Here is an 11,997-nt window from a genome sequence, read left to right as displayed (position 1 = left end):
TCCATTGATAGTGACATGAACAGTTAGTTAGACAGTTAGACATATGTTCTTGTCTTGGTCCTCTTAAAATATGAATGTACTGCCTCTACATGATATATACATATATTGTATATATGATGGTTTAAAAGTTATGCTCATTCAATGAGCAAACACACCCAGTGATGATTTGGTAGTTTAAGTTACTAGAATATTGATTCAGAATTCAACCCTGAAGTAATGGTTGTCTCATTGCCAAGAATGACAGATTTAGAAACAGAGTTTGCACCCAAAGCTTTTGAAGGACAGAGGACTTTATTGTTTTATACACACACATAGACAAGGTTATAGGAGGACATAAGAGGTGGAATAATTACATGATTTCACATTTCTCTTCACAACCTCCATTGGACTGTAACCAAGGCCGTGATCATGATACAAAATATCATACAGGAACATTAAAATTCAATCTATTACAATTGGGAATACTAATAGAGAGGATCCCTGGGGTGAGAGGTGCTGTTCGTCGGGGTTAGACGTAACCTTTGACCTGCCCGGCCCCCCCTCCCCGGCGGGGGCTACTGTCACCGCTACTGAAGGTGGGTGAGGAAGGAATCCCCGGGGGGCTGGAGCCAGCATAGAGCAGTGAGCCCCCGATGAGCATCAGGGCCGAGGCCCCCCAGCCCAGGTAGAGAGCGGGGCCCAGCTCACGCTTGTGTGGGGCGGCCACGTATGGGTCGTAGAAATCCCTGATGATGGAGTGGGCGGCCCAGCAGACGGGCACAATGTAGAGGAACCCCGCGATGACGAAGAGTGCGCCGGAGATACGGGCCAGGCGTGCCTCCAGGCTTGGGTGACCCACGCACTTGGTGCACTTGATGCCCAGCACGCCCAGGGTGATACCCAGGCAGCACAGGAGCACGGAGAGCACGGTGAAGCCGCGGGCCGCCTGCATGTCGCTGGGCAAGGCCAGCAGGCTGTCGTACACCTTGCACTGGATCTCGCCTGTGCTTTGCACAATGCAATTCATCCACAGGCCCTCCCACGTGATCTGCGCCGTCACGATGTTGTTGCCGATGAAGGCGGTGACCCGCCACATTGGAAGTGTGCACACCAGGAAGCCGCCGACCCAGCCGATGATGGACAGGACTAGGCCCAGAAGCTGCATGCCCGTAGTTGCCATGATGTTGGAAAGATGTTAGTGGCTAGCAACTTTGTTTTGTCTCTGAGGGCAAGTTAATAGTCCATACAAAATATGTGTGATGGGATAAAACCTTCAGCACTTTCAGGCTGGCGTCAGAAAATGATGCCTTCTTTTTTTCTCTCTCCCTGTTCCTCTCCTTACCCACACAGATGCTGAGAAGGACTGTCAGAATGGGGCCTGTTAATCAGATAAGCAACAAGCAGTGAAAACCGAGCACCGTGGGTTGCCACATTCACAAAATATCTGACATTACACTTGACACATTATCCACTCACAAAAAAAGTGCAAACACTGTTTGGGTAATCTATTATTAATTCTCTGTATCTGCCCCATTTGCATAATCTAAAACATCACAGTTCTTGTTCTTATCATAAGTATTTTGGAACGGGCGTGGACAGTGAACATTAGTGGATTCCAACAAGGATAGGAGAGAAAGGGTCCTTTTCACACCGCCGTGGGTGGAGAGCTACGCCTGGCAGAGCGAGTGGATTATCTCAGAAAAACATGAGGCGCGCCTGAACACAAGACGCTTTCATGGGACACTAGAGTGGGCCAAGCAGATCAGGGTCTGTTCATGCCTGCTCTGAAAGTCAGTCCCCCTCCACATCTGCCATACACAACAAGCTGCACTTCAGTAAAGAAACAAACTTCAAGATTTAGGCTCATATCCCATCAGTGTTGAGCTTAACAAGGGTAGTGAGCCTCTCGATGATTTTGTGATTGTATAGGATGGCCAGTGTGCCCACTCACCTTACAATATGTCAATAAGCTGAAAATGAATGGCAGAAATACCACATAAGAACAGAAGGATCTAGAATATATAGATCATCATATAGATCTTACCAATGGAGTGGAGTCCGATGTTTGTTGCTCTCCCAAGTCTTCCTGCGTTAGTCCTTGACCCTGTTTGTGTTGCTGCATCAACCGCCAACAATTTGGTACAGCCAAATGAGATGCTGTGTACCTAAACACCAAGCTTCAGGGCGGTTCACAGGTAACCTTCACACGCAGGTGGTGGAGTCTGGATGCTGAGGTGTGCTTCTTCTTGCTGCTGGTGGCTGCTTGGGAGGTGAGGACAGCACTGGAGCGAGGGTCTGCCCTCCAGGGTGCCAGTGAAGGGTCTGTGTGAGGGGCAGTGGGCAGAAGCACGCGCTTGTGAGCGCGCCCGTGTCAGCGTGTGTGAATGCGTGAATGTGTCCGAGTGTGTGTCTCCCAGTGCCTGGCGTTGTCGCACAATGCCTTGCTGTTCTCTCGCCCTCAGTCTCCTCGAACCGAACCCCCCACCCCCCACCCCAACCCCCCCTCCCCCTCCCCCTCCCCACTCATCAATCCATTCTGTCTTCTTTTTTCATCTTTTTCTTTCTTGTTTCTTGATGTGAGGCCTTTCTTTTCATCTCTCCGTTTCCATTCCACGCTCATGTTTTATGGGTTCAGCAGGGGTCCCTAATGATTGTTTTCACTGAGGGTTTCTTTTCAGATTCTGTTTTATATAACACTCTTTTTTGCCTCTTTCTATTCCCTGGTTTATATATAGCTGAACAGCATGACTGGTATGACCTTCAGCATTCTTTCTCCTAACCTGTGTAATGAATGTTCTGAGACTAAGATGGACTTTGTTTGTTCACATTAGTTCTCTGATATGATCTGTACATCTATAAAGAAGCGCTCAAACGCCATGATGATAGGAAGACAGAAACCATGTACGAGGGACACTTTGTTAGTCGTGTGAGTCGTGATATCATCTGGAAATTCAACTCTTCTAACAATAATCTTCAAGTATCCTAAGAGTACTGAACCAGATACAGGGCATACAAATGATATATTTATTTGTTACATGTATTCACATTTTTGGGTACCTAACACATTACTTAAATCACTAATAAATAAACCATAAGGTACAGTGGGGAAAATAAGTATTTGAACCCCTGCCGATTTCGCAAGTTTGGCCACTTGCAAAGAAATGTGTGATCTATAATTGTAATGGTAGGTGTATTTTAACAGTGAGAAATAGAATATCAACAAACAAATCCAGAAAACTGCATTTTATAACATTTATGACTTTATTTGTATTTGATGCAGAAAATAAGTATTTGAACCCCCAAGCAAACAGCAAGAATTCTGGCTCCCAATGACCAGTTATGTGCCCAAGAAGCACACAGATTAGTCCTCATTAGGCCTAACAAGGTACACCTGATCTCAACTGGTGACGTGTATCAAAGAAACCTGTCCAAAGAATCATACTTCACACCTTCAACCTCACCACCATGGGCAAGACCAAAGAGTTGACCAAGGACATCAGAGATAAGATTGTTAGACCTGCACAAGGCTGGAATGGGTTACAAAACCATCGGCAAGCAGCTTGGTGAGAAGCAGACAACTATTTGTGCGATTATTCGTAAATGAAAGCAACACCAAACAACTGTCAATCGCTCTAGGTCTGGGGCTCCATGCAAGATATCCCCTCGTGCGGTATTGGTGATCATCCGAAAGGTGCAGAATAACCCCAGAACTATACAGGGGGAGCTTGTGAATGATCTCAAGGCAGCTGGGACCACAGTCACCAAGAAAATCATTGGCAACACACTACGCCATAATGGTTTGAAGTACTGCAGCACTCGCAAGGTCCCCCTGCTCAAGGAAGCACATGTACAGGGCCGTCTGAAGTTTGCCAATGAACACTTGAATCATTCTAAGGAGGATTGGGAGACAGGATGTGGTCAGATGAGACTAAAATCAAGCTCTTTGGCATCAACTCGACTTGCCGCGTTTGGAGGGGGAAGAATGCTGAATATGACCCCAAGAACACCATCCCCACCGTCAAGCATGGAGGTGGAAACATTATGCTTTGGGGCTGTTTCTCTGCCAAGGGTACAGGACGACTCCACTGCATCGAGGGGACTATGGATGGGGCCATGTAACGTGGAATACTGGGCTTGAACCTCATTCCCTCATTCCCTCCCATTGAAAACGCAACCTTAAGGATTTGGAGAGGATCTGCAAAGAGGAGTGGACCAAAATCCCTCCTGAGATGTGTGTAAACCTGGTGACCAACTACAAGAAAAGTCTGACATCTGTGCTTGCCAACAAGGGTTATTCTACCAAGTACTAAGTCATATTTTGCTAGGGGTTCAAATACTTATTTTCTGCATCAAATCCAAATTGTCATAAATGTTAGAAAATGCAGTTTTCTGGATTTTTTTTTTTTATATTCTGTTTGTCACTGTTAAAATACACGTACTATTACAATTATCGATCACACATTTCTTTGCAAGTGGCCAAACTTGCGAAATCGACAGGGGTTCAAATACTTATTTCCCCCACTGTATATATTTTGAGACACATGCAGGCCAACGTATTGAAAGTCACAGATAGGGCAATGTCTGATAAATGGAATGTAGAGTCTAGTGAGCTTCTTAATAAATGTTTAGATGCTGCAACAGCTGCTGGTGACGGTAAGAAAAGCTGTGTTCTTGCCACCATGCGGCCTTCCAGGTCCAAAGAAAGGATGGAGCCTGTCTGTGAAAGCGTCCATGAAGGTGTGGATATGGGCGCCACTGTCCACGCAGAGGAAAGATGTTCTTCCCTCCTCATAGTCTACATATACGGCAATCCTCTTTGGCCTCTGCCGCAAGGCCAGGGGAGTGGGCGGGGATGTGTTGGCAATGTACTGATTCCCATTTCTCAGACTCACAGTCCAGAAACCGTTGGCAGGGCAGACCGTGAACTTCCCCTTTCTGTTGACCGAATGTCGGACTACACCCATGTCCCACTCGGTTTTGCTCCCCACATCTACCTCCCAGTAGTGCCTGCCAGAGAGAAAGCTTTCCTTGGCCAGGACGTTGGCCACGCGGTCAAACCTCCTGGGGCTTTCAAGGACATCTTGTCTCTTGTCACCGTGCCTGACTTGCTTCTTGTCTTCAGACAGGATGAGGTAGGCATGGGCCGTCTGGGGGTTCAGAGTGACATCCACTGGAACAGCAGAGAAATAAACAAGTTTTACCCATGGACTCACGGACATGACAGGTGGAGATCCATTTGAGGAACAGTCAAAATAACTGCGTACCTGAATATTTTTGAAGTCTCTTTAGCTCTGCAGAAAATAAAAAAAAAGGAAAATACATAAAACACCAACATTTGTATTTGTATAAAAGAACTGTGTTCCTGGCATATTTAATTTCATAACGGCTAGTGTTCACCCATGTTTGACACCCACCTGATTTGGAAAGTCTATTGGCTTCCATCAGGACTCTGTCCACCAGGTCTAGCACCGCCCTCCTGGTGACTCCCACACATGGGTCCGTCTCCACAGAAACCCTGGACCAATCCCTCAACTCTGTAGCCTCCAGGGTGATGCGTGAACTCTAGAACATTCCGAAATGAATGTCAAGAATTTGATACATTGCGGAGTTACACAACAACTCTACAGGAAATGGAAAATAGGAGGCAGCAGCACAACAAGCCAAAGTGAGTTGCTACATTCAGCCTGCATTGTTGGCTAACGGCCATGGGCTTACTACTGAGGAGGAGGGAATACAATTGTATCCCTTCAGTGTAGAACAGGTCACTTTGAATGGTTATCTGCTATGTAAATGCAATGTAAATTATGTGGTGACATTAGCAAAGTAGATCTTTTTGTGTTCACCCATCTCTTCATCTCTGTTTGCTGGTCTTCCTGATTGGCGTCCCCTTGGCGGAGCTCTCGAATCTCTCGTTCCAGCTCTCTCACCAGCCTGCTCACCCTCTTCTCAGCCTGTCTCTCCTTCTCCTCCACGGCTGCCACCACCAGTGTGTGGCTCTGCTCTATGGAGGTCACTAGTTCGGTAAACACACGGTGGCTCTCTTTCACTTCTCTCTGACACGAGCTCTGCATCAGCCAAGACAAAAAAAAAAATGTTTCATACAAACTCAGCAGCCAATCAAATACACCTCTCTCTACAGTGCTGCTGAAGTAACATCGCTGAATGTTTATTTCTCAGTCTGAGCCCAATGGTTTGTTTGCCATTTACAGGACCAGGACTCTGCACAAAGACCAACAGATTATAACCAGGAGGGCACCTGTTAAGGTTCAACATTCTCACCATAATGAAGCTGGCTCTTGGGATTGAAATGTTGAGCGAAATCTGTTACTGTTATTTTCATCACACTGGTAGGCAACAGCAGTTAGATACATGAGGATGTCTGTGGTTGTGGCATAGCCTTTATCCACACAGACAGAACCATTGCCTGTTGCTTAGAAACGGGAGCACTTACTTTGAGTAGTTTCAGAGAGTTCTTTAGCTGATCCACCTTCAGTAGCCTCTTCTGAATCATCTGCTCCAGCTCCTCTGCTGTCTGCACCCAAGTCAGTAGAACAGGAGTTTGGAATAAGACCAGTGTGGTATTTGACATGCTAAAACCCCTGTAGTGTGTTTCATCTGTGGTTATCAATCTCTACTGATGTGACACGTGAAGAAGCCCATTCACTGACTGGGCCGTACCTTTTCAGTTTTCTGATTGCTGTGGCGACCCTCCTGCTTGGCTGCCTGTCGCGTCACCCTGTAGTTCTCGGTGACATCTGCCAGGATACGGTTGACGCTGAGGCGGTGCCGCAACCCAAAGACCTTCTTGCAGGACGGGCAGCGCTCGACCCCTGCTTGTGTACAATATTGGCGCAGGCACACCTTGCAGAAGCTGTGGCCACAGGGTGTGGTCACTGGGTTGGTGAATATGTGCTCGCACAGAGAGCACAGGAAGTGTTTCTCAGCCAGGAGACCGATGGTAGAGGCCATTCCCTGGTAAACACATTTGCCATGAAATGCCAACTCAAGAACGAGAGAAGAATAAGAAATGAACGACAAAGGAACTTTGGACAAGGAAAGTCATGTGAGGCAGTTAGCGACGAAAAGTTTTGCCCTAGGGCCTAAACTGTATCTAAAACCACATCTCCAGATCTAACATTATCACTTATCTTAAGTACAGTGAGAGCAAGAAACTTTGGCATGTTTCTCTAGAAGACAGAGATTGTTGCGAGTCAGAAACTTCTGATAAACACCACGACGCACAGGTGTCAAAAAGCCTTCAGTCTCTCTGCCTTAAAGCTTTGTTTGGCTTTTGAGAGTAATGAAGAGGTTGTGAAGGACATTCTCATTTCAAGCTTCAGAGGCACAGAATGTTAAAATGTTTTTCAGCGTGAGGTGGGTGTTTGGCCTTCAGAGATTATGAAAGAAATTGTCTTTGTGCCAATCACAACATCAGACACACATATTCTCTCTCCTCCACCTACACCAACACCCACGCTCAACACGTCTTATTCATGACCTTAGAGAAAATGAAAGAAAGAGAGAGGGAGAGAGGGAAACAGCGATAAAGGACACAAAGGCATGCAACAGAACAGGTTCGACCAAGGCTCAAACTCTGTCGTGTCAGGAAGTACATAGCACAGCCCCTGTATTCCAGTATGTATATTTCAAAAGGCAATTTTATATACATAAATGTAACTATATGCTGCTAAAAGGTTTAATTCAACATTCCACCTGAAATGACGTGATATTAAAGAGTAGGCACCATACCCATCGACATGTGACAGCAGAACCTTACATGAGAAGTACATTGAAAGTTCAACTTTTGAAAGGTGGTATATGTCGAGTTAACACCAGACCAGGTTTTTGGTTTTGGTTTTTGGTTAATTGAAATTGTTGTGCAGGGAAGTTCCTTTAACTCCCTCAGATTCTAATTGTTATGAAAGGACAGGTTGTTTGAATAATACCCCTGAATATGGCTTCTCAAGAAAACACTATTGCCAACATTTACATTTACAATGACAACAAGAGGCATAAGATTGTCCATGAAATTTGAAAATTTCAAATGAGGATCTCACCCGAGAGTAAGGTTAAGTGAAATGGCCCTTTCTCTTGTTCCTCTGTTCTTATGTGGGATTCCCTGAGATTGTGTGTAAGGGATTTCAAGGAAGGGTTTAAGAGTCCTGACATGACTACAGGTAAGAACTATGTGGGAGGGGGAAAGTCAACACAGGCTCTGAGGTTTGCCTACTGGCCCCTCCCACTTCCATGTGAAAACACTCACCATGTGGAGATTACAAAGGGACGTTGAGCATGAGAGTAGGAGAGCATGCCACTTAATTAAAAAAAGTCATTGAATAATTATTATTTTTTTTTTTTTTTGGTAACAATACACATGAGATAAAATTCCAGGACAGAAGTCTTAGAGCGTCCTTGGGGTGGGCTAGCTGAACTTCTGGTCGAGAGACTGTTGTTTAGCCGCCCAGCATGCCACTGGGCAATAGACCGTGTTGTCTCGTTGTTGTTCGGGTGTGTTTTCCTTTCGTGTCAAGTAGTGGTGAATGTGTTTGTTTATCATTTTGTCTGTGTGATGTGCTGATTGATTTCTGTGTTGCATCCTTGTGTTAGTTTATGTATCTGTGCACCGTTGCAATTTTCAGTGTGAATGATGCCCTTTCCCTTCCTACTGTGCCAATGCATGAGAATAAATGGCTTTCTACCAAATCAAGCTATGTTGCTGACATCACTTCTTGGAGAATCTGGCTCACAACAGTATATTAATTGTTACTTGATCATCACCCAGATAGCAAAACTAAGTTTTCTTGCCGTTCCCATGACAGACAGTTGTAGGGGTATATGTCGTTGAGGACCTCTGCCTACACAGTTTCAAGAGTAGCTGGCCTGAATATCATTCGCTGCCTCCTTTACTTTAATTTCATCTCTATTTAATTTCTATTTTGTACAAATCTTTCCCCTGCACCCTACATTCCTGGTTTGAGAAATACCCCACCCTATGGCCCGTATATTCTGCAACAGCTCTTAGAACCCATCTTATTTTTCCTAGTGACATTGTTTTGAAGTGTCTTACCTAAGTCACTTTATTCTCAAGCACCTCTCGGAACGTTAGAGCATTCCGGGTACTCTGACTTCAGCACATTTAATCGATTCTCTCTCCAAGACTGAGTTGGTAAGACACAGCTAAAACCATGTTAAGAGACAAAGAGCAGATATGTTCTTAATAAATATATTTGGTTCACTAACTGGAGTACAGGCAGCACACATTGATTGATCTAAAATGTTTCAAATGTATTCTATACTCTATTCTACGTCTCCTTCTGTGGTTCTTTTGAAACGCAAGTACTGGACGACTATCTACTTTACTATCTGTGAAGTAGGATGTCCTTTACAGATAACAAGGCATATACTGATATGCTAAAGCTGACAATAATCAAGGTTCTGTCACGGTCATTAAATCACATTAAATCAAATGAATTAATGTCATTCAATTATTGTTTCCATGGCTTTTGCTGAAAATATCAATTGACAATACAACAAAAATGAATACAATCTTTGTCATGGGTTCTAGTAAAATGAAAACATTTATTAGCCTGACTCATTTGAAACGATCTCACTGCTCAGTGAATCTGGGTCAGCTATTGGGTCCCTTTTGTTGCTCTGGGATTCTGTTGACATCATTATTGGTAGGTTGTGTAACTGGGCCTTATTCCAATCAATTTGTAAATTGCCAATGGCAACCAATGGCGAACATGTTGTCCTCTCTTGGAGGATAGTTTCTGAGAAAATGTTCATCGGTTCATCAAAGAGTTAGCTTGAGCTTGAACTTCTGTCTCCGCACCAATGTTTTTATAACATGAACCCTGCACATTAATACATGATTTAAAAAGCCTTTTCCCTTTGCGCAAACAGTAGCACTTCTGTATGTATGACTTGACCTGATAGGATTGACTCTTCTAAAAAGATAGAATTTCTAAAGAAGAAATAAATAAAGAAGAAAGTGTTTAGAAATGTTTAGCCTTTATTTAAATTAACCATTTCAACAACATAAACTGAACAGAAAGTGCACTTCAGCCAAAAATCCAGTTGAACTTATGCTCTCAACAGTGACTATACTATATGGAGTGCCAAGGCATAAGCACCGTGCATTCTCTGACAGGATGGAAAATCATCTTTAGGGTTGCGGTTTTAGAGATGACAAAGAGGGAAACGATTTGTTATGCTAATCCATATGAATCATGGAAAGAGAATATTACCAAGTGATTCAGCTTTTCAGCGCTATACTGTGAGACTCAGGTAAGGTGCTTGGACACGTTCTCAGTGTTGGAGTTTGTCTTAGCGTAGCGAAGAACGTGGGCTGCGGAAGAAGCGATTGATGAAGACAGTGTTAAAGTTGTTGGGATTTGGCCCCACTCTGTCCTCGATGTGCTCGATCGCCACTTGAACGGCTCCTCCACTGGCTCCACCCACTATCCCTCCCACGGTCCCACCCACCACGAACCCCGCCGGCCCCTCCACCGAGCCGATCGCCATCCCCATGATGGACCCCACCACGAAGCCCACCCCGACCCCCGTGGCCAGCGTGGTCCTCAGCCAGCGGTTGTCCAGCTCGGCCTTGGCCCGAATCTCCTGCCCGACGCTGGCGTTGTAGTTGTCAATCTGCCAGCGGAGCTCGTCCCCCCGGTACTGCTGCTCCAGCCCGGTCCAGGCCCGCTGCGTCTCCCCCTCTCGTTTCTTCCGCAGCCTCTTCTCCTCCTTTTGCACGCAGTCCTCCGCCCGCTGGTAGGAGCCGCTGGTGAAGTAGTGGCCGCCTAGGTTGGTCACCATCCTCTCGATCTTGTGCACCAACACCCGGTCCTGGCTGCGGTCATGCCAGTTCTTGTTGAAGACATGGTAGCGACCGCCGCACTGCTCCAGCAGCTCCCGCAGGTGCCCGTCGGGGCGCATCACCCGGTCCTCCAGCGGCGTGCCCTCCAGACTACCCTCGTAAGCCAGGAGGACCATGCAGTGGTTCAGGGAGTTCTCCCCGAAGCGTTTCTTCACCATTTTGGGGGTCTTGATGTCGTTGGGGCTAATTCTCTCCAGGTCGAACGCCATGAGGAAGGCGTGGGGGCCCGGGGCGGACAGGCACTTGGCTCGCCTCAGCTCCTCTTTCATCTTGGCCTTGGACATGTTCTTCTCGTAAAGGTTCGGCCCGTTGACCACTGCCACCCTCCTGCCTGCCAGCTCCGCCAGGTTCTTCCTGCTCGCTGAGATGTTGCAGACATCCTTGCTGAACTCCTCCTTTCCCAGCATGGAGTTGGTGAGGGAAAACTGTGAGTGACCACTGCTGCCAATCACCACAACCCTAAGCTCCCCATCACTACAGGCTGTGGGGGGAAAAAACAAGCATGTTATACCATTTATGTACTCAAACATGAATGTAGTCATAAGCCTATCAACTCTTGTTATATGCTATTATTTGCTGTCTTTTAGTCTTTAAATGTGCCCTTAAAACAAATAGCAAAAACACTGCCTAAGAGATATGTTGATCTAAACATGGTAAGCTGAAGTAGAGTATAGAAAACGTACCCTCTCTCCTGGGCATTGCTTTTAAAAGCCCTCCTTTGTGATATCGGCGTAAATCAAACAAAGGTGAAGTGATGAATTAGTCAGTTGAAGGATCTGTTGGTCTGGTCCTCTTGAACTTAGATGGTTTTCCTGCTGCAGAGAGCATCCCAAACGAGGGGGTGGTTGTTATGTCGCTCATTGTGTGTAACTTTGCTGTTTGTGTCCTGGGTTTTTTAATATTGAGTGGAAAATGGCCTGTGGGCAAGAGGACAATTGAATTCAGTATGCATGTCTCGCACAGTGTGCTCGCTCTCTCAAAAACACAAATTCACGCATGCCCGCTCATGCAAATGCTCACACAGATTGACAGAAAGCCTTATCATGGTGGGATTATGCAACCTTAATTTTGTTGTGGTGCACAGCATCTTTAGTCAGGCCTATGGAATAATTACACAATATAGTTTAATAAAACAG

At 45.7% G+C, this 11,997-nt stretch overlaps 3 protein-coding genes across 4 annotated transcripts; all 3 read right to left on the bottom strand.

Annotated features, from left to right (window-relative positions):
• Positions 1 to 272: 272 nt before the first annotated feature.
• cldnk (claudin k) lies at positions 273 to 2,376 on the bottom strand. Its single transcript, XM_042705701.1, has 2 exons — positions 2,024 to 2,376; positions 273 to 1,357 (listed from the first exon to the last, which is right to left on the bottom strand). Exon 2 carries the CDS (start codon positions 1,157 to 1,159, stop codon positions 509 to 511), a length of 651 nt encoding a protein of 216 aa, XP_042561635.1. The 5' UTR covers positions 1,160 to 1,357; positions 2,024 to 2,376; the 3' UTR covers positions 273 to 508.
• Positions 2,377 to 4,259: 1,883 nt separating this feature from the next.
• btr02 (bloodthirsty-related gene family, member 2) lies at positions 4,260 to 8,806 on the bottom strand. 2 transcript variants are annotated; one of them, XM_042705692.1, is made up of 7 exons: positions 8,037 to 8,805; positions 6,658 to 6,951; positions 6,431 to 6,511; positions 5,823 to 6,044; positions 5,394 to 5,541; positions 5,244 to 5,270; positions 4,260 to 5,149 (listed from the first exon to the last, which is right to left on the bottom strand). In XM_042705692.1, the coding sequence occupies exons 2-7, from the start codon at positions 6,946 to 6,948 to the stop codon at positions 4,605 to 4,607; spliced, it is 1,314 nt and encodes a 437-aa protein (XP_042561626.1). In that variant the 5' UTR covers positions 6,949 to 6,951; positions 8,037 to 8,805; the 3' UTR covers positions 4,260 to 4,604. The 2 variants fall into 2 exon arrangements, with proteins under 2 accessions (XP_042561626.1, XP_042561625.1); XM_042705691.1 differs by having other exon boundaries at positions 5,244 to 5,541; positions 8,037 to 8,806.
• A 1,502-nt stretch (positions 8,807 to 10,308) lies between these two features.
• On the bottom strand, positions 10,309 to 11,783 carry LOC122130872 (GTPase IMAP family member 9). The gene is made up of 2 exons (XM_042705699.1): positions 11,545 to 11,783; positions 10,309 to 11,342 (listed from the first exon to the last, which is right to left on the bottom strand). Exons 1-2 carry the CDS (start codon positions 11,558 to 11,560, stop codon positions 10,309 to 10,311), a joined length of 1,050 nt encoding a protein of 349 aa, XP_042561633.1. The 5' UTR covers positions 11,561 to 11,783.
• Between the last annotated feature and the right edge of the window lie 214 nt (positions 11,784 to 11,997).

This window comes from Clupea harengus, unplaced genomic scaffold (genome assembly GCF_900700415.2).
Source record: "Clupea harengus unplaced genomic scaffold, Ch_v2.0.2, whole genome shotgun sequence".
Lineage (NCBI taxonomy): Eukaryota > Metazoa > Chordata > Actinopteri > Clupeiformes > Clupeidae > Clupea > Clupea harengus.
The sequence above is the reverse complement of the archived record's forward strand: the minus strand, read 5'-3'. Positions and strand labels throughout refer to the sequence as shown.

Excerpts from the sequence above, each read along its gene's own strand:
- cldnk (XM_042705701.1), bottom strand. The coding sequence starts at position 1,159 with ATGGCAACTACGGGCATGCAGCTTCTGGGCCTAGTCCTGTCCATCATC.
- btr02 (XM_042705691.1), bottom strand. The coding sequence starts at position 6,948 with ATGGCCTCTACCATCGGTCTCCTGGCTGAGAAACACTTCCTGTGCTCT. Across the intron at positions 5,542-5,822 it reads AAACAGAGATGAAGAGATGG|AGTTCACGCATCACCCTGGA; the intron begins GTGAACACAAAA and ends GGAATGTTCTAG. Across the intron at positions 5,150-5,243 it reads GAGACTTCAAAAATATTCAG|TGGATGTCACTCTGAACCCC; the intron begins GTACGCAGTTAT and ends CTGCTGTTCCAG.